The sequence below is a fragment of the Sebastes fasciatus genome, chromosome 11 (assembly GCF_043250625.1).
Source record: "Sebastes fasciatus isolate fSebFas1 chromosome 11, fSebFas1.pri, whole genome shotgun sequence".
NCBI lineage: Eukaryota > Metazoa > Chordata > Actinopteri > Perciformes > Sebastidae > Sebastes > Sebastes fasciatus.
Window position 1 is genome coordinate 17132789 of NC_133805.1, and position 20952 is coordinate 17153740.

A 20952-nucleotide genomic window follows, 5' to 3' on the forward strand; every position below is an offset into this window, starting at 1 on the left:
CACCCTGCTACCGCACAATCAGGTTGACTTCAGGGAAGCTCCGTTAGAAAATGGCTCTTTTCACGGTGTGTATGATGCAACTGTAGCTCATCTCTGAATGTGTGAATTAGTGTTAGATCTACTCTTTACTATGGCAAGACAGATTTCAGTGTGTGTGTGTTTAGGAGTGGACTTGGCCAAGCCAGTGGTACAGAAGCGCTGATGTGTGCTACCGTTTAAAATAGCCCAGACAGACAGCTGAGCAGCTGTGACCTCAGGTCCCCGGGACTCTCCGTTACACTCACTGACCACACGGCTCCTTGCAATGTGTGTGTATGTCTATGCCTACAGTAGGATGCACTGAATCACCCATTTTGCTCATCATACTGTCTTTATAAAGTTAAAAGTAATTTTCAGACTAACTCACTTTCAGTGTCTGACTTTCATCCCATTATTGTCCATATTTTAAAGTCATCCATTGCTTTTCCGCGTCCGTCAGCAAAAGGTTATTAAAGGACGACAGACGGCTTTTGGTTTTTGTCAGGCAGCAGGGACAATGCAGTCCAATTACAGCTCAGGCAAAAGAGGAGGCATGCACGATATATCCTTGGACTGGGCACTCTCTCTCTCTCTGCTCTCGTCTGCAGCGAGCCAGACACTCAGTTTCACAGCAACAAGCATGAAATAGGCAAGGATCAAATACAGACTGCGTGCAATTGGAAGTGTGGGACAGGGTGTGCGAATGAGATCACCGGTGTGCGTTTGTGATGATTTTTTTGTGTTCATATAAAAGTGTATGTGTGTGTGTGAGAGAGAGGGACAAAGAGAGTGAGAGTGAGCTCGTGGACATTGTGTGCTTTAGCCAGGAAAGTGCTATTAGTTATGTGCTCCCAGGCTGATGGCTAAAACAGTGGGAGGTGTGGTGAGACTTGGAGGGCCACTGTCGCCTGATACATTGCCATCAAATGCTTTTATAATCACTGTGGAGGGGGAAAAAAAAAGACCAGTGTTACCCTGAGGACCAATTATAAGCATTACTGCGAAATATTTTTGCTTCAGTCCCATTGTATGTCTTTTATTACGTATCTGGCTGTGTCTGGTGATGCTAAAATAATGCATTAAATATGACACGCACCTGATTTAGGGCATAACCTCACTCTATTTGAATCTCATTGTGCGTCACGGCCCACAAACGTGTCTGTGTCCTACAGTAGCTAAGCTAGACTAGTAGTGATGCTAACATTGCAGCTGACAACACAGACTAATTCGGGGAAATTACAGCCCCATGAATAGACAAAGTTTCCCCCGCAGGAGCAGCCAAACGGGTCAGCCGCACACATCAGCTGAGCGAGCAAACTGTGACTGTCGACGCCGCTGTCATCACGACTGACTGTCCTTTCCCCGCAGTGAAACCTTTTCCCGTCTTCTGCACTCTCACACTCCCCTCATGCCTCTATTCCTGGTGCAAACACGGACTGATATGTTTAGCGAGAGGCTTCCTGGGATGCAAATAGAGAAGGTCAGACTGAGACGGCTTGCCCAGCCTACGCCCTCATAACTCCCACTCCAGTATGGTCAATGAAAGAGGGATGTGTTTTCAGGGACAAGAAGCAAACCAGTGCAATGTAATCATAGTTACTTAAGTCTTCTTGGTTTGAAGTAGTTCAACATACTCACTTTTTTTGCTAAGTGTTAGATGAATAGATCAATTGCACTCTCATGTCTGTGAACTAACTATGGAGCTGGAGCATAGACTCCATATAAGAAGTGGACGTAGGTTCTGGACGGCCGTTTTGAAGCCTTGAGTTTGGCATTTTGGTCGTTGCCATCTTGATTTGTAGCCGTTGCATTCTTGTTATTTTGCAACCAGAAGTGACACGAGAGGGTGGAGCTAAGAAGCCTACAACCGAACACTGAATAATACACACAATTAACTTTCATGAACTGAAAACACACTGTGAAAGGGTTAAAGTCATAAGACGCGGACAACTCCAAGACTGGACAACTCTGTGGCAGCGACCTGTAAATCACAAGGTAGCCACGACATAAAGTCTGTACAAGCCCACACAGTCCTAAGAGGAGGACTAATCAGGAAAAATAAGTAAGTTCCATAGGTGTGTAGGGCCTTTAATAAACATATTTTCCAAGCAAAACTCTGGCGTTCATCAATGTCTGTTTAAGGAGAGGCTATTTAGACGAGCAAAAATGCAGAGCACCTTTAAAAGAGCTCTATCGTACTGATATAAAAGAGAAGAAATGAGACACAAAACAAATGACGAGTGACTTAAAATATGTACATTTATACACATGCGAGGGTAAAAGGGCCGTAAGTGATCTGTGGGTGCAATGAACGACAACGTCATCAACAAAACATACATGGAGGAAATCATACGAACTAAACAAAATGTGGTTACAGAACACAAGATGTGACACGTTTAAACTGCTAAAACCTTACACAGCTGCAGTCGCCTCCGTTCTTCATCAACTGCAACGCTTTAATGTATAATTGGATGTATATGCAAGTAGTTAAGCGGGTCGTCCTTCTTCCACTTTTAGGCAGAGTCATCGGTGAGTTACTTTTCAGTCGGGAGAGGAAGACTTGTAAATGGAAGAGGTATTTCACTGCACATAGACCCATGTAAGTGTATAGACCTATTTAGCTTAGATACTGTATCTGCGTAGCTTTTTAGGCATAATAATACCGCATCTGCGTAGCATTGACCATACATTCATGCTCATTCACACAGGTACTTTAATGTACCAGTACATAAACCATCCAAGAGAGAAAACAGCTATACAGAGGAAAGCCATTATAGCAGTCACACAGTTTTGAACTTCCCTTTTGCTCCATCCCTGTGAGGAATCATTTAAAACATTTGCTTTTATTCTGTTGGAATTCCAAGGAATGGTCTGCTTAAGAGTGAGTGAAGAGAGACAATAGAGCTTATTTGGCAAAATGTGTGATAAATCCATGAAGAGGGACACAATGGCTATATACCGGACAATAGATGCACCCAACGTTGTAAAAAATATTCTACATATCTTTTTTTTGTGTGTGTTTTAATCTGCATGTGTTGGATCTGCAGCCCAACCTTCCTCTTGTTTTCAAGTTCCAATCCATCATTTTGAGAGATCCGTCACCGAGATGTACTGGAAAAAGGCGATATGTGAGGTTTTTGATGCTTCCCAAAGAAGGGCCTGATCCTACCGTAACAATTTTGATAATTTGGTAGGAAATACATGCATTAATGTGCAATTCAAAGGAGCAAACACACAAAACTGGATGCACAATAAACATTAGTAAAATCAACAATGTACAGGCTTTGTTCAAACATCCAAAATGTATCCATATATGTCAATGGCTTAAAATGATGTGCATTCCTGTTTTATTTCTTACAGAAATTAAATCTCTATAGGTTGTTTTTTTTTGCATTATTTTATATGTAGTATGGAGCAGACAAGCATTCATAGCTAAGGGAAAAGAATAGATAACCCCATTCAGCTCAATCAGTTAAGAGCTTTCTGTTGATTCAGAACCTCACACACTCCATCACATCTTTCCACCTATATATACAGTTACATACTATACACACCTAGTTTTTGTCTGCACAATGTGTTCAGCCGTGCAAGTGTGCCCGTGCTCTACCTGTGAACTCATTACATTCTAATCCCCGCCAAGGTACACAGTCATTAGAGTATATCAAATCTGCTGTTCTGGGCCAGGCACCTGGGATTGATCTATCAATCTATCATGCATTCCTTAATCCTCGAAAAAGAAAATGAGTCGAGTTTTCAAATGAGCTGATTTCCTCCGCCTGGCTGGCGAATGGTGCAGTGGCCGTGATGAGGATGAGTAAAAACCAACAGCAGAGAAAGAAAGAAGAATTGTGAAACGTCTATGCGAGTCAGTATATGTGTAAAGCGCCTTTAAGTAAAATCTGAATTTTGCAGTCCTGTCATGGACCACGTTTTTTTTTTTGTGTGTGAGTGGTGGGGCTGTATTGGTGTCTGTGTACACAAACGTCTAGCCCCAAAACAACCTAGAAGAAGCAAATCTTTTGTAGATGAGCGTGCATGAGATTAGCTTGTGCAAACACCCACATCGGTGATGCTGCAGGACAAACAAGTTCCTGCAAGAGCCCCCATTGTCTATAGTCTCCTACAACGTTGTCCTCTTCTCTTCCGCATCCCGTGCTTCCATTTCCATCATCGCCACCCGATCCGAGTACGTTGAAGACAGGGAGTAAAGATGCTATGCATGATATGTATATGATATGAGTGTCTCTGTGCATGTGTGTGGTTCCTAAAGGGGGATAGTGGGGGATTCACAGAGGGCATCAGAACAGGGTCCACTGCAAGCAAAGTGCAGCAAAGAGCAGTGCGAGGCTGCAGGGCCGTGCCCAGTTGGCCGACGCCGAGCCCCCTATCACCTTCACCGAGGGGGGTTTGGAAGGGTTCTCGTATGTGCTGTCACCTCCGGGCCTTCTCCCTACGGGCTTCCCTTCGCTGGAGGCTTCTGTGTGCACTGTGAGAGACAGAAACAGATAGGAGGAGAGAAGAGGGGAAGAGAGAAAACAGACAGAGATAAATGGTTTGGCTCATCACTGTAATCATGGTAATCTACTTTAATGTTCAGAGTCCTTTGGGCTTGTAAAATTGTATATAAGGGGCTTATCATCATCCAATCACCATTCCCACCATCTTATCTCAAGGGTTTTCAAAAACAATCACACTTCTGTGTAATTATGTCTGTTACATTTAAAGAGAGTTCATATGTAAATCAGAAGAAACACAGCTGCGGGTGTTTCAGTCGAAAGCGCCAATAATTCATTTTGAAGAGTGCTTTAAGACATTAAAAAAATGCATTTATAGTGCCACTCTGTAACTATTCAGCTACCAAATGCTTTCGTATAAAACCTGTGCCGCTAAAAAACTGAACTCTCCACACACATATCATGATGGAGGACCGACCGGGTGTCTAATCTCCAGCAGCAGATGATGGACAGTCCTAACAGTGTCATTACAGCCAATCAGAGATAAATCAGGTTGATGAGGGTCAGGCAGACATTAAGCACCCATTTTAATCACAGTCCCTCACAAACACACATATAAAGTTACAAACACACACAAACACTTTTCTGCTGACATTGGTGGAATCCAAGTTCACTCATGTCTCCACCCCTGACTTGTTCTTCCAGTCTCTCTCAAACTTCATCATCACCCCTGGCTCTGAACGCATCTCTTCCCTCTCTTCATCTCACTTCCCTCTGGGATGCAGCAGTGTGTTGATGTCTCTAAAAATCATAAGAAAATGATTCCTTCTGCTCATTACCCATCCTTCTTTTCCACTCCTCTTCATGGATCTCAGCCGGACCCAACCCTTCGAAGCTATGTGCATCAATGAGACCGATTAACCACCCTCAGCACAGCAAAGTGCACCACGCACTCTCAGTTAACCTGCATCACACCAAGTGTCATACATTTAGTTTGTGTCCATGTGCAGGAGTTAGGTAACCAGACCCTGCCAGGTGGTTTGTTACACAGAACTATCTGAGAAGCTGTCATTGGAAACTGTTTGGATAAGGGCAGGCACTTTCAAGAATACTTGGCAGGTGATTGGATGCACCACCTGTCAATCAAACTCTAACCGAAGCCAGGAGAAGAGCAAAAAACATCTTTTCCATCGAGAAAAGCCTTCAGGACCGTTCTTTGCTCTTCTTTCAATAAAGAAATACTCTCCAGTTCTGATATAACTGATGCGATTGCAGCATCTACGCTAACCTCTCCAGGAGCCGCCATTGCTGCAGCCAGCAGCTCCCCGCAGGACGCTGATTGGTTCCTGGTCTGGCTTGCCAGACAAAAACGCATTACTTGAAGCCTGACAAGATGGATTTTCGTGTGATATTTGATCCTGCGTGATCTGGTGACATCACGAGAAAACCAGCTGCCTTACAAGGTAAGGAGTAAGGGGCTCTGCAAGACTTGTGTGAGTTCCTAGAGAGGGACGGGGTGAAATAAGGGAGAGCTACTCCCAAAGGATAGAGAAGAGACAGGAGTGAATGATAGGCTGACTGTGTGCTGTGATAACTACTATCAGAGTACTGACAGTGCCAAAGCCCAGTGTCAGAATGTCTTTTTAAGCTGTCACTGTCACAGAAACAGGCCAAGTTTGCAGTGAGTCCCCACCAGTGTGTGTAAAACTGATCTGTCTAGAATGCCGTTGTCTAATTAAATACAGTTACGGCCTCCCGGGTGGTGACTTGACTGTCAAGCAACTTGACAGTCAGGTGTGTGATAAGTTATCAGCTATTATACCCATATAAAATGTGGAAATTTATAGCACTCCACGCTAAGAACTAAATCACTCTTTTCGCCGACATAAAAGCACATAATGCATTGCTCTTTTAAAGCTGTCACCCAATAAGATGTTTTTCCTTTCACACCTGGCATGATCAAATGTGTAAATTAAAGAATACACTCTTTTGTAAAACTGAGAATGCACATCAGCCCATCCCGACCGTGCTCTTGGGTTTGTATGCGTGTGTGCATGTGTGAATAGGGCTCGTCAGGGCTCTGGAGAGAGGAGAGTTTTCCGTGCCAATGGTTTTTGTTGTTCCAGTAGACAATAGACAAAGACATCACTTATCCTAAATCAGATTGCTGTTATTGTTTCGATGGAAATGGGCTGCATCTCATCAGGGAGATGTCAGAAAAACAGCGTTTGAATGGGCCAACACAACACTAATACGACTCCACTGCAGGCTAACCAACTAGCTAATTAATGGAGATCGTCCTTGCCAGAACAACCAATAGACATATATAGACAACAGACCTGCCAACTTGTTAAAGGCATTGTGGAATGCATGGTGTTGGAATTGCGTTGTGATCTTTGAAATAAAATAAAATTGGAGAGAATAAAATGAAGTTACAAGGCTGAAAGTCAATACACATTAAACTAATCATCTAACTAGGTCCGTTTTTAAGGCAAAGACAAACTAGGAGATTGCCTAGAGTGCCACCAGCTGGGAGGGGCGTAAAAAAGAAGAAAAGAAAGTGGTATCTGTGTAATTTACCATATGTCTCATTTACTTTCAAATGCCTATTCATTCCAAAGCTCGCACAACACTCTACATGCCCTAAAGATGTAGTCTGAGCTCATTAGACCAGGAGGAGATGCTGGAAAAGACCCAGAACATGTACAAGAGATAATGTATTCCAACAGAAAATGTTCCAGTATCCTCCACAATGAAATGGAGGACACGCCTGAGCTGTTCTCATGTGCTGCTGCTGCTGCTGTGACCTGGACCCAAATCATTTTAGAATATGTTTTATAAATAGATTTATTCTTAAAGATTACATCGTGGGCAAAACCGTCAGTGGTTTGAAGTCTTGAAAACAGATGAAAACATCTGTTGTGAAATAGCGACAGTTAAATGCTCCAAGACTCTTGAAGCACTGCCCTTGACAGGTGCAGTCAAATTTAAGACATAGCTATCGTTTTATACTGAATTTGTCTGTAATGCAATAATGCATTATGTCATATTGATCTTGGAGTAAAACAACATAAAATCTTTAAACAATTCAAAATCTTTAAACAATTCAAACATTTATTTTAGAAGATTTATCATGAAAAGGTTCTCAACATGTGGGGAAACCCTCAAACTATTTTCAGGTCAAGGAAAAAAGAACATCAACACAGAGCTCACACACGCTTGATAAAGGCCAAGATTTTCATGCTTTATTTTAGTTTTAACTGATCAACGGTAAAATTGCTCTGTATTGGCTGTGCCATTGGTTTCCTATGGGGAGAGCAGTGCCGCCCAACTAGACGGAAGCGATAACCTCGGTGTGGCAAACCGCTCGAAATTGCCACTGAGAGCTGAGCTGAAAGTTCAAATTATTTCAACTTTGACCTTGGTTGCCTCTGACCTTTCAAAGCGCACCCAATGAGATAACAGCTGCGACTGCTGTTGTTGCCTAGAAACAGTGAAGTAGCTTCTTTGCGCACCTTTTTGATGACATATCATACCTGCGCTGTTCTTTGCCACTGCCCCGTACCTCGCCACGCCTCGCCACGCCAAGCAGCACACCTCCTGATGTCATCACATTTCATGAAAATGTTATGTGATGATAATATTAACATAGGCTATAATTTGATTACAATATTTATCACGTAGTCGCAGTTTCGAATCTGCCTTGGGGTCCTTCTGTCTGGAGTTTGCATGTTCTCCCCGTGTTAGCGTGGGTTTTCTCTGGGTTCTCTGGTTTCCTCCAACAGTCCAAAGACATGCAGGTTAATTGTTGACTCTAAATTGCCCGTAGGTTTGAATGTGAGTGTGAATGGTTGTCTGTCTCTATGTGTCAGCCCTGTGATAGTCTGGCGACCTGTCCAGGGTTAACCCCGCCTTCGCCAAATGTCAGCTGGGATCTGTCCAGCCCCCTCGGGACTCTGAATAGGATAAGCGGTTACAGATAATGGATGGATGGATTTATCATGTAATACATTTATCCCTACCACCTAGCAATAGTTGAAAATAATGTAATTGTTAAAGTTATAAAACAGAACAGACAAAGTAGTAGAAACTTGAGAAAAAGAGTATTGCATTGTATTAAGTCCCTAAAAGCAAGCAGCAACTTGAGGTACAAAGAAATGAAAAAGCGAGAGAGCAGGAGGATAATGGAATGTGATGTTGTTGTCATAATGAGACAATGTTAGCAGATAAGCTGTGCTTCATAAGCTGGCTCATGTGTAAATCCCCCAAATGTGGTAGGGGAAAAAAATGGGAGAGCAAGCGAGAGACAGAAAAACAGAGGGTGTGGGAGGGAGTGAAAGATGACGGAGAGGGTTAGAAGAGGAAAACAGTTAGTATGGCTTTTCAGTACGAGGATGAAGATCCATCGCCACTTGTATCAAGGCAGATGGAATCAGTCACCCTGGGCGACTTCAAGGCTGTGCGATGGCACATCGACATGCTTCCCCCATTACGACAACAGTCGATGACATATGGTCCCCACCAGTAAAAGACTAATGTGATTTGATTGGTAAAAAGCTTTATAATGGGCAACAAACAGTGACAGAGAAAAACAAGGTGCCAGAAACCCGAGAGACAAATAGAAATGGAGTGCTAAGAGGTCTGTACAAGACGTCTGGGAAGAAGTGTGTAAATATGTCGGTGTATGTGTGTGCTGGTATAAAGAATGGGTTGTTGTAGCTTTCATTTATCATTAAAGCCTGCAGTGGACAGGGTCATGGAGCGGAAGAGGATGGGGGATCATGTCACTTTGTACATGTGAACATCCAACCCTGATATATAGTAACTACACAAGGAAGCAGCACAGCTCAACCCCCAGCTTGTTAAAGAGGGATGTTCTGTCTTCTGACACCTTGTTGACCTCTGTGTTGGCTGTGTGTGTGAGAAATGGCTCTTAGTGTCCTTTGCCACTAATGCCTCTCCAGATGGGCAGATTGTGTGTTTGGAGGAGCCTCCATTTCCCACTGGCCAAAGAGCAACAACAGCTGCTTCTAACAAGCCGGGCCACAGCACTGAAGAAGAGGTGGACCTCGGGCTCCAGCCAAGAGGAAGGAGGGAGGGGAGGGAGAGCGAGAGAGAGGAAGGGAGGAATAAGGGTTGGAAGGTGAGTGGGAGGAATAACAAAACGTCCTGACCATCATGTCTTTGGAAAAATTCTGAGGGACCATGTCAGTTTTCTACCGCTGCCCTCCTCCCTCCTTCTCTCTCTCTCTCTTTCCTCCTCTCTTCTCCTCTTTAGGTTAGCCAGCACACTGCTGCCACACAGATTGAATCGTCAAACCTTTGCAAAGGGAAGAAGCAAACTGTTCGCAAACAATCCTCCCTCTGTCCTCAACTGATAAGATTTAATCTCTCTTTTCCTCAGCGAGTCAAGCCGTACATACTGTAGACAAGAACACACACAGACAGCACAAATGCACGCAACATACATGTACGCACAAAAGCGTACTGGGAGAAGCAGTACTGGGAAAACAGGGCAAAGAGTTCATTGAGGGACAAATCCAATGAGTTAACCTAGGAAACTATGTGTTGTGCATGGCTGTGTATGGGCTGTTCTCATACACTGTTCGTAACTATACCTATGAAAAGTAATGCACTGTAAGTTCACTGTCAGTTCATGTGTAATTCATGTAATCGTGAACCAGTAAGTATAAAGAGTGACAAACGTTGCGTACGGATGGATGTGTGGGTCAAAAAACACCGGACTTTCGGCCAGGAGAACGGTGTTAGTGTCCCGTGTAAAACCAGAAGACAACGTTGATTTATTTGTCACATCATTTACATTTACATACTTAAGTAACGCCACTTCCGGAGTTATTTCAAGCCAAACCACGAGCTCTCTAAGTAGCTTTGTTGCCTAAGCCTAAGGAGGTTGTTTCCTGTTAAGACAGAAGTTTACTTTGAAAAGGCCGTATGCATGTAACAAGTGGAAATTGACACGTGTTGCTGGACATTCATAGGAAAACTAACGAAAAAGGAAGAATAACTTAACATAAGTTATCCTAATAATAACTTAAGATATCATATGAACATGAGAATAAGTTGCTGTGTGTGTGTCTGGTGTGTTGTGCAAGCTTGCATGGGACTCTTGAGTTGAACACTAGCTGCAGGGCTGTAATCCAGTGAGGAATGGTGCTACTGTATGCTGGGGCTTAGCAAGCTGCCACACTATACGCTATCAAGGTGAGAAGGCAGCTTTTCCAGGCTCAACACTGACTTATAGCCATAACAAACATAAATATGAGTCTATTCAATTCTGTGTCGTTTTTTTCAATTTCACTGAATTAAGATTGGCCAAGAATTGTGTTGTAGCGCCTCAGTTTAATTACATTTGTAACCAACTGTGTAACTTAACCCCACATAGACATTACATGTGTAAATAGAAGACTTTGACCTGTTTATCATATGCTTTAATGCACCTGTGGCAGTTTTCACTCCTCTACCTGCTGTGTACAATTATAGAGACGGTCAGAAGGTGGAGGTTTGATTTATGGCACATCGAGGGAGTGTGGTGTCAGTAACTTCCTCCTCCTCACTCTCATTCTCACCATCTTCCTCTCTCCCTGCCTTGACCTTCAGGGTCTTCTCCCTGCTAAGCAGTTGATGGGAGACGGATGCAGGGAGTGGGGGGGGGGGTTGTAAAGCAGCTCTTGGGTCTGGGTTTTGACAAGGCCGCTGTATCTGCCTCACGGCGACGTTTCATTAAGAGGTGACCTTTGACACATTTTTTACCACTCACACAGGCAGACACATAAATGTAAGCACGCACACACACACACACCGATTGGACATGGTGTTTCGTCTTGAAGTGAGACGATATGTTATTGCCGAGTCACCCCCTCTCCACAGCGTGTGCTTTGTTCCAGCATAAGTTCAGGACTCGTGAGCATGAGCAACTGTTCCTCTCCTCTGACAGCTCTGCCAAGCGTCTGAATTACGACACTGTTGACTTGCTAGATCAATCCTTATTTGCTGTAAAACAAGATCTTTATGCAATCGCCAATATGTCTTTGAAGCGTGGGCGCGCCGTCAGCTCGCCGTTTTACAAAGTGCAGCGAAGTGAGTGGAAATGATTTGTGCCGTAAGTCTCCGTCATTAACAGGGACAGAGCGTTCTCCTCTGATCCAACCCGATGATGTGTGACCTTTGACAGGTATTTGCTACCTGCCATCCATCCCTTTGAAAGCTCTGTTTCCCCAAGTGAAGAGAGAGGAGAGACACAGATGTGGTTCCACTACTTCCCTTTTAGTACAAGCACATATTTCACAGACGTTTTAAAGTTTCATGATTGTAGATTTTTGCTCTGTAATTTCAGAACACTTTGGCCACTTTGTGTTATACAATATTGATACATAGAGGATTTTAACCACACATCCATTCAGGGACCAATCTTACTCCTGAGTCTTTGGTTGAAACATTATCATCATTTCCACAAGATGCAAGACTTGAATGCACGAGGAGTCCCATACACACCAAGAGTCTCTTTTTATACTTTGGTAAAGCCAGCATCACTAGGACACAGAGCTATCCGTCAGCCTCCGATCAGACCTTTGGACACCAATAAAAGACTGATGCTGCTCTTGGAGGCTATGGATCACGGGTGTCCAGACGTTGTTTGGGTACAGCTGGAGAATGCTAAAACTCTCTGGGTCACTATGTTGTTTTAAGACTTCCCTTTTCACCGTCTCACAGACATTTACCTTCCCAGGCACTCACAACCTTTCCTTATCTCCTTTCACACACCCTTTCTTACAAAGAGGGGTAAGGTTAGAGGGTGGAGTGAGAAGGGGCAGGATGCATTCACACAGTTCATTACTAGCCATCCATCTTTGTGCTGTTTTTGTCCACGACTCTCTCTTTATGTGGTGCCATGTCGGGCAGGGGCTCCTCACCCCGTCAAACTAATCTCCCTCTTGCGTAATCTAAGTAACACACACACACTTCTCTGGGAACTGTCCCTCTGGTTCACAGGCAACCGATATAGAGCTCGGGTACAGGGTCTCCGGCAGGCCACTAAAGGGGCTAAAGGGGCAAAAAATACAGGGGCACCAGTGGGGAACACATCCTAGCCTACAGCTAACCTAGCAACGGGCAGAGCAGCATGGCAACTCCAGAGCAGGGATCAGTGCAATGGAATCTGCCCAGTGCGATTCTTGGCTGTACTAGACTATTAAGCTCCTTGGCAAGATTAAGATTTACTCCCCTATACACACAGACACACACACACACACACACACAAACACATACACACAGAAACAAATAGGCGAAAGGGGCCCTGGGAGGACAGTGACCTCCACCAGTCAATGTGACGGATTCTCAAGATGGAGGGGAATCCTGAGGAGAAAGCAGCCTCTATGCAAGGGAGAAGTTAAAGCCTCAGCCTCACACACAGATGCTCACAACACATTCCCCACAGAACACAGATTTCGGATGATATCAGTGTTCAGTCTAAAAAATATGGCACTGAATATATGTAGTGCGCTTACTTTGATCTTTACCGTCGGATGGCTGGGTGTCTGGCCTCTCCGGTCCAGCTTTCGCTGCGAGGCCGCAGGTTTCCACCTGGAGCCGCTGCGCCATGCATACCGGCTGTGACCGCTCCGTCCTCCGCACGGCGATTGCCTTATTAACGTTATGGTTCCCTTATGGCATTGGGTTTAAATCCGAAGTAGGCGCTTTTGCTTTTCGCTTTGACACCAAAAATCATCCGCCATCATCTTGTCTGCCAACTCTCTCTCGTCCCGTGTGTGGGAAATCTGACTCCTGCCGCTCAGTGCTGAGACTCCGTACGGAGCAGACACTTTCACTTTCAGTTTGTAGCGTTCATCGTCCGACTATGTATTGATAACACGCCGCTGATACGCTAAAATGAACTACATGGGTTTTATTTCTATAAAAAAAAAGCGAAACGACGATGGGGGCAGTGGGCAAGTAATGTAATTGTATATGCCCGACCACCGTGTAACACCAGTAACACGGAATACAAGCCTAGTCTAGAGGTAGACCGATTAATCTGCGCCAATAGGACGTTTCACAAACTATTGTTAATCGGCGAAACCAGGCTCTGATAGTGGTCGATGGCTGCACAGCCTCCACCAGTCACGCTGGGACAGATTATCATCACCGCTTTGCATTGAGGCTCCATACACATGCTTATCGTACTAATTTGGTGTTCTCTCTTCCAAATAATCTAGCCACGTAACCATCCATTCATGAAATGAAACCGCATACTTAAGGATGCTCCTTAAAGCAGATTATTTTAAAAAACATATGCAAAAGTAGCCGACTAGGCTGCTGCAGAACTAAAGAAGATATCAGCCGATTAATCAGCTATCGGCTTTTTCCTGCTGCAAACTATCGTTATTATATCGGCCTTTAAAAACCCACTATCGGTCGACCTCTAGTTCAGTCACACACATACACACACACACACACCTAACACTACACCTGCGTGCACTCAAACACCAGATGCCTCATTGCATTGGCAGGTGTCAGGTCGTCCTTGTGGACAGACAAGCGTGAAGGATGCACAGATAAACTCACATTCATATTCTTTTGCTCTTTCACGCGCACGCACGGCACGCACACACTTCATCGCCATCCATTACAGTCATGAGGAAGTAGCAGCCAAGAGACACTGTCACCGTGTGACATACCATTTCACACATGGATCCACAGGAATCAGCCGAGCAGTACAGACGTCTCAGGTTGCATGCTTCCACCTGTTCTCGCACTCTTGCCTTGAGTATCGAGAAACCAATGGCACGTTCAACACTTTAGAGCTTGCTGTTGATGTTCAAGTGACACTTGGGGCTGTAAGAGCTGAAGTACGGCAAAGCAGGTCATCATGGTGCTACCTGCTCAGTGGCACTAAGCAGCAGCCCACTCAAGAGTAAATGCAGAGACTAGAATGCAGTCTTGTGTTGCTCCATGTGACTAGCCTCCTCTGAATTACACTGATCTAAGTGATGCTTGCCTTTTCAACTTCAAAGTCAGAAATCTGTGTGGGATAGGAAAAAAAAAAAAAGTTGCGATGTTATAAATGTTTGATTTTGTGGGGGAGAGTCAAATACTTTGATGTAAACTCTTTGGTTGCATAACTGACTGCAGCTTTAGAATCAAATCACTCAGAACGCTGCTCTAAGCGCGCCGTCAGTGGCCGTTCCCATCTGATCTGTAATCAGCTGAAGCAGCGAGAGGTCAGCCTCCTCCCAGTCCTCGGGCCTGACAGTCTGTTCCAGGTTCAGCTCTAATTGCCACATCAATTATGGATAAGGGGAGAAGGGCTTTGTCGCTCTCACCGCTGGTCAATAGGATAGGCCTTTAATGAAGTGACTTGTCTTGCATGCGCGGCCCTTTGATGCACACACATATATAAAGCCGCAGACGGACTCGCACTGCAGGTAGTCGATACAAAAATTGGCTCATTGCTACCAACCTCCATTATCTGACCACTCAGGCAATGCTAATGCACCTCTGCCATCTGAAACAGATACTCTGATTGTGGCTTTAAAACAAAAGTTTGCATCTTTTTGAGTTTGACGTAGAAGTACTTGTCTGGGAAAATCCCACCCCGAGTCCTTCCATGCTTTCTCTCCTTCACCTAGTCTGTATTTCAACCCTGCATACCAGGCCGAGCTGAGACAAAGAGGATCAGACTCATCCCTGCTTATCCTTCTACTGTATTTTTCAATATCAGTGGAATGTCTGCCTTTATTTGCTCAGTGTTGTGTTACAGCAGGAATGCCAGTTTCTGTGTTAGTAGCCAGGGCTGCCTCCAGGCGAGTCAAGAAAGTCAAGGGGGTCACTCACGCAAACTCAGCCACCCTACCCCACCCCATCCTCCCATCCAATCCCCATCCCAACCCCCAGCAGAGAAGCCCATTAATAAAGCAGCCCAAATAAACTAGGGCCATCACTAAGTCGCCTCAGCTGTAGGTCTGTCTGTCAGTGTGTACAGCCAGCAACAAAACATTTCCACAAATTCATTGATTAAATCTGGCCCCAATGACAACCCAAAGGTTTGGTCGAAGCCGAACTGGGGGCCGTGGTGGAAGGGTGGTGTTTTGCACACAATAAAACTCAACTCATATCCATTGAATTTGCAGCTTTCAATAAAGAACACTTTATGAGTCTGGACACCATCTTTAAAATGTCATTTTACTGCTTGGAAACCTGCACATGTTGTAAGGATTTCTTGTTATATTAGCAGAATAACAGCTCCTTCTGTGAGACTTTTATGTGGCTATACGGTATCAGAGCACTGAGTCACTAGCATTCCTTGTTCCTCTGCTGGTAAACTTCATAGCAACCATACAAAACGCTGACTTCTATGTATTATTTTCACTAATTTCCGAGGTAGTAACTCCCACCACTTCCTTTAGTTTATAACCTGTTGCCACACCAGAGGTCCGTAGTGTTTCCAAACGTCCCAAAGGTGTGCTGGAGAGGTTCAATCATAAAGGCCTCACTGATACTGCTTAGAAAGGAAACGATGATGCTGGCTAATGAGAACCACTCTCCTCTGATGACCACGTGCCTGGGGAGCGCTTCAAGCTAATATGCTCTCAAAGTGCCATAAAAACCACGGGGTAGAATATGCCAAGCTGGGAAGAAAGAGTAGATCACAGAGAGGGAAGATGGAAGATGGTATATAAAAAGGGATGGATGGGCGCAGCGGGAAATGGGAGACAGTTGATCACAAATGTGAATATGTACAATAAAAATGTGTGATACCGTGATTATAATAAAACAGAATATCTGTCAAGCAGTTAAAGTGCTAACAAATGGGTTTGGGCACATAGTCTAGAGGAATATCCCTCTATTTGCTCTGTTCGGCGTCTTTCCCCATATTCACTTCAGAGAGAATGATACGGAAATTTCTCAGAATCATTCACAGATTTTGTCGAGTGTTGAGAAAATTACACAATGTCGCAACGTCAGACAGAACAAATAGATGACTCTGCATATCTGAGTGAAAACGTGACTCACTCCTCCCACATCCATCCGCAAACCAGACCATCTTCCTGCCCAGCAAAGCCGTCTCTGATCCTCTTGTTCCTTCTCCTCCAACCCCGCTCTGCCCCGCGGAGCTCTCGCTCAGCCCCTTGAGCTCCAGATGAAAGGCTAAGGGGAAATGGCAGTCCTACCGGTAATATCCGCACAGGGACACGGCCAATACATCTGCTGGCCAGCCGGGCCTCTGCGCACGCCAGTCCCAAGGGGCTCAGTCCGGGACCTAGGATGGGAAGATCAAGGGGCTGGGATTGGTTCTACCCAACCTGGCAGAGTACACAAGCACCAAATCCCCAGCCCGCCCTCCTAACCCCCGTCTCTCACGGTAGATTGAATCATAGGTTTGTATGTTGCAATCGTCTTCTCTGAACCTCGGCCTTTAACATTTCATATCCTCATGTTAGCCGTACTACCATTCCTCTGTTACATCTTGTACTGAAGCATCACATCATAACGCTCTATATCTGTATTACCCCTCCGTTGTTGCAACTGTCTCAAACCACCTCTACCTCTGACCTTGTGTCCTCTCTCAGACCCCAACTCGCAGCACATCACCCTTAATCTCCACTCTTCTCCCCATCATGCGAGTTTTCCCAACATGAAAGGCAGGTGTGTGCTGTGTCCACGGCAACAGCGGGCTCGGGGCCGATCCAGTGTAATCCTGCTAACACTGGTGTAGGTTGGCCATATCCTGCCCAAGCAGCCATTCATTTCAGGAATGTGCTTCCTCTGCCAGGGTGAACAGCTGCTGCACACCTTTATGGCCTTTTGGGCTTTGGAGAGTCGTTCTCTCCATGACTTTGACATTCAGGTACAAACAACACAACCGGCAAACCCAAGAACATTACGAGGCAGATATGTCAAAGTTGAATCACCGTATCAAGGTCAGGTTCTGGGTCATTATCTATGCAGTACCATGCAGTCTTTTGAGCAGTCGAGTGGTAGAAACAAAGTGTTTTATACAACTGTGCATAGCAAAAATATAAACTGCATATTACCCTGGACGTTGATAGATGGGGAGTGCAGATTTTTGCTCTGGTGCCCTTCAGCCTTATATTCTAAATCTGCTGATTGGAGCCTTCTCATGCCATACACCTCTCTATGTCTTTGAATGTGTGTGCGTGTGTGTGTATGTGTGTGTGTAGAGTAGGTAAAGAAAAATTCGCAACTTACATTGCACTCCATTTTCTTAGAAAAGAAAATTCCACAAAACTAGCAGCTGTGGATTTAAAATAGCGTTCAGAGTTTACTTCCCTTGGGGTCAGGTTTACACACACACACACACACACACACAACCACGCACACACACACTTACAGCCAGCTGTTTCCTTGGGCCATGCTAGGAAAGACAAGAAAAGTTAATATATTTGTCCTTCTGCTCAGGAGTAACAGAAGCACACTGCTCCACTCTTAAATCTTTCCGTCTTGTCATATTTAGATTATTATGTTCTCTGACAGGATGGCAAAGCAAAACAATCGTCGCCAATGGCTTCGTGCTAATAGAGAGGTTCAGCCACTGAAGTGCAGAGTGTGTGAGCAATGCCGGGGGTGTCTTCACTTTCTTGATGAGCTCACCAGTGTTCCTGACAGATGGTGTTTGTTACCAAAAGAGAATTGTACTTTCATGGCTGCGCGATTCACACTTTTTTTTTCGCTGCACATCCCTCCGGCTCAATCGCAGGAAGTGTTTATCCATGCATTTACTCCTCCTCCTCCCCTTCTCAGATGGATAACCTGCTTGTTTTTATGACTTCTCACACCTTTTGTCAGGCAGATTGCCTCAGCAGCAGCAGCAGTAACGGCACTATACTGCAGTCAAAAAGGTGTAGCGTTGGGAAAGCTTTTAAATCTCCCACGTTCCATCCTAAACTCCTTTTAAGATTTCATAAAAGCAAACTTTTCCTGTATATTCACTCCTCGGTCTGTTTTTCCAGATGTGCACAAAAGGCCAGAACAGAAAAGACTGCGCCTCCTCTGCCAGACACTCAGATAAGACTGCTGCACGAAAGCAGACAGACAAATAAAGTACTGTTCTACCTTTTGATGCACAGACATTTGGAGTCTCCTCTCTCTCCCTAATGGAGAGATAGTAGTCTAATATGCCACTGTGGGTCTTTTTAGAGATTAATACGTTAATGAGCCAGCTACAAATGAATAGCTTCTTTGGAAGGAGCAGCCATAAGTGTTCCCGGGCTAATAGAGTTAATAAGCCATAGTCACGCCACAAAATGTACCACAGAAGAGGCCCTCATTGCTGCAGGGGAAAGAGATGATATGGTTCATTAAAGAATCACTGATTTATTCTCCTGTTCATGGCTGCGGTCATGGCAGTTCGTACATGACTAGGCCTTGTTTAGTTGGCACACAAAGTACACTAGCATGTCTCCAGGCAAGAGGAGTGGGATCTGAACCAAGATCAAACAGGCATGACATCATGCATCAAGACTGCACTTTCTTTTAGAAGTGAAGAGCTAATTGGAGTATGCGAAAAGAATGTGACTTTTCCAACTCTTGTCTTGAGGTTTTTTTTCACATTTGTGATGCTTTATTTAGCCGGACAGTGTCAAATATTAACATTGTGTTCATTTTTTCATATGGTTGCCTAAAGCTTCTGCATTCTATCTCCTTAGTCAGACTTGCAGAAGTTCCATCACATCTGAGTGATGATAGAGACAGTGAGTCTGTTCTCTGTAGATTAGCGCTGTTCATTAGCTTGGTAATGAAGTCTCTCTTAGCATAACAGCGGGTGGTCATGCCCCCTTTTAACATGGACCTCAGGAGCTGTGCCACAGCTACACAGAGGCAAACAAGTGCACAGACAGATGGAAGGTAAAATATGCCTCTTAATTCATTTCATCCTCGCTCAACTAATGAATTCCCTCAACAGCTGCCAAAGTTGATGTTTGGATAATCAATAACAGTTTAACCAATATTTGTGAGGTCATAAGAGAATGAGAGACAGTTTTGTAAGCTGATCTCCCTTTTAATTTAATGTAAATATCATTAAAGGGTAACTTTGGTATTTTTCAACTTGGACCCTATTTTCCCATGTTTTTGTGTCTAAGTGACTAATGGGGACAACAATTTCTGAAATTTCAGTGTTAAGGGATTGCGCTGTAAAGCTGCTAGGGAAAGTGAAGAGCGTCAATGTAACATTGCGTCCACTAAAAGTGCTTGTTTTTGCCACTGACAGGCTCAGATTGTTATTATAAGAGTCTAACAATGCATCACCTCGCCAGATTTCAGAACAAGACTTCTCCTTGAGCGAGACTCTTTCCATAATGTCAGACAATTATAATAACAATCAGAGCCTGTCACTGTAAAAATAAACACTTTTAGTGGACGTAAATGACGGTGCCAGCTTGCCCCATATAGGATTACAATGTAGCTTGTGAGCGCTCAGGCTCAATACTGGACCAATATAAGAAACTGTTGTCCCAATTAGTCAGTTAGACACAAAAACATGGGTAAATAGAGTCCAAGATGAAAAATACCAGTTATCCTCTAAGCCAATATTGCATTGAGATGCCAACTTTCAAAAGTGTTAACAATGCTAACAGTTAGAGAAATCCTTAAACCTCCGACTGTTCACTTCAAAGAGCTTGACAAGGTTGTGTGTGAGTACAGCATGTGACTGAAAAATGGAATTAAAGAAAGCTTATTACCATAGACGTTATCTACCTCAAAGCTTTGAAAATTGCCAAAAAGCTGAACATACCCACAACCGAGTTCAAAAAGCCAGGCTTGGCTGGTGTAAATGAATGATATGCCAAGAATGGACTGTGCATGCATCACAGGACAAGTGTTGTCCAGCTCTTGGCATCAGTCTTCAGAGAAGTGAAAGACTGTCTATAGTCAGTGTTGTCTAATACTGGGGCCAATGCTGTAATTTGTCTTTATAGATACCAATAGGCCAATCACACCTTTCCAAGACGCATGCATTTGTTACTGGATGACAAATATTCCTTTGAAAGCTAAAGGACAGTTGTACAGGGCTCACCAGGATATGGATTTATACTTTGAGCACAGACTAATGGGTTTTGTTCTGTAAATCTCAGACAGTGGTTTTGATTGATTATCCCCTGCTGTTGGGAAACTGCTGCTGCTGTCAGAGCTCTAAGGAAGGCTGGTATGTTTTATCCACATCGCAACAAGGAGCAGGGCAGAAAGGACCTCTTCAGAGCTGTGTGTAACTAGGAATGTAATAGCTATTGATTGGTGTATTAGCTGAAATGTGGGGTGGATGGCCTTCTCGCTACCCTTTGGTAAAACTAGACCAGTGGTTTTAAGATACTCTGACTTAGAGCCCTTATGCCTTGTGAGTATTATTTTGCACATGCTGGACGTACATCATAATGGGATCTCAGCTTTTGGTGCCAAAGCAGTTTAACTCATTTGCATTGAGTATTGCTGTTTTTACTTTACT

At 44.2% G+C, this 20952-nt stretch overlaps 1 protein-coding gene across 2 annotated transcripts in view; it reads right to left on the minus strand.

Annotated features, from left to right (window-relative positions):
* Window positions 1-2259: 2259 nt before the first annotated feature.
* The window catches only part of gpc5c (glypican 5c), a 113807-nt gene continuing 95114 nt past the window's right edge, over window positions 2260-20952 (minus strand). For both annotated transcript variants that reach the window (XM_074651202.1, XM_074651201.1), the window contains one exon: window positions 2260-4504. In XM_074651202.1, the coding sequence (XP_074507303.1) occupies window positions 4317-4504 (188 nt within the window). In that variant the 3' untranslated portion in view covers window positions 2260-4316. The remainder of the gene's footprint in view (window positions 4505-20952) is intronic.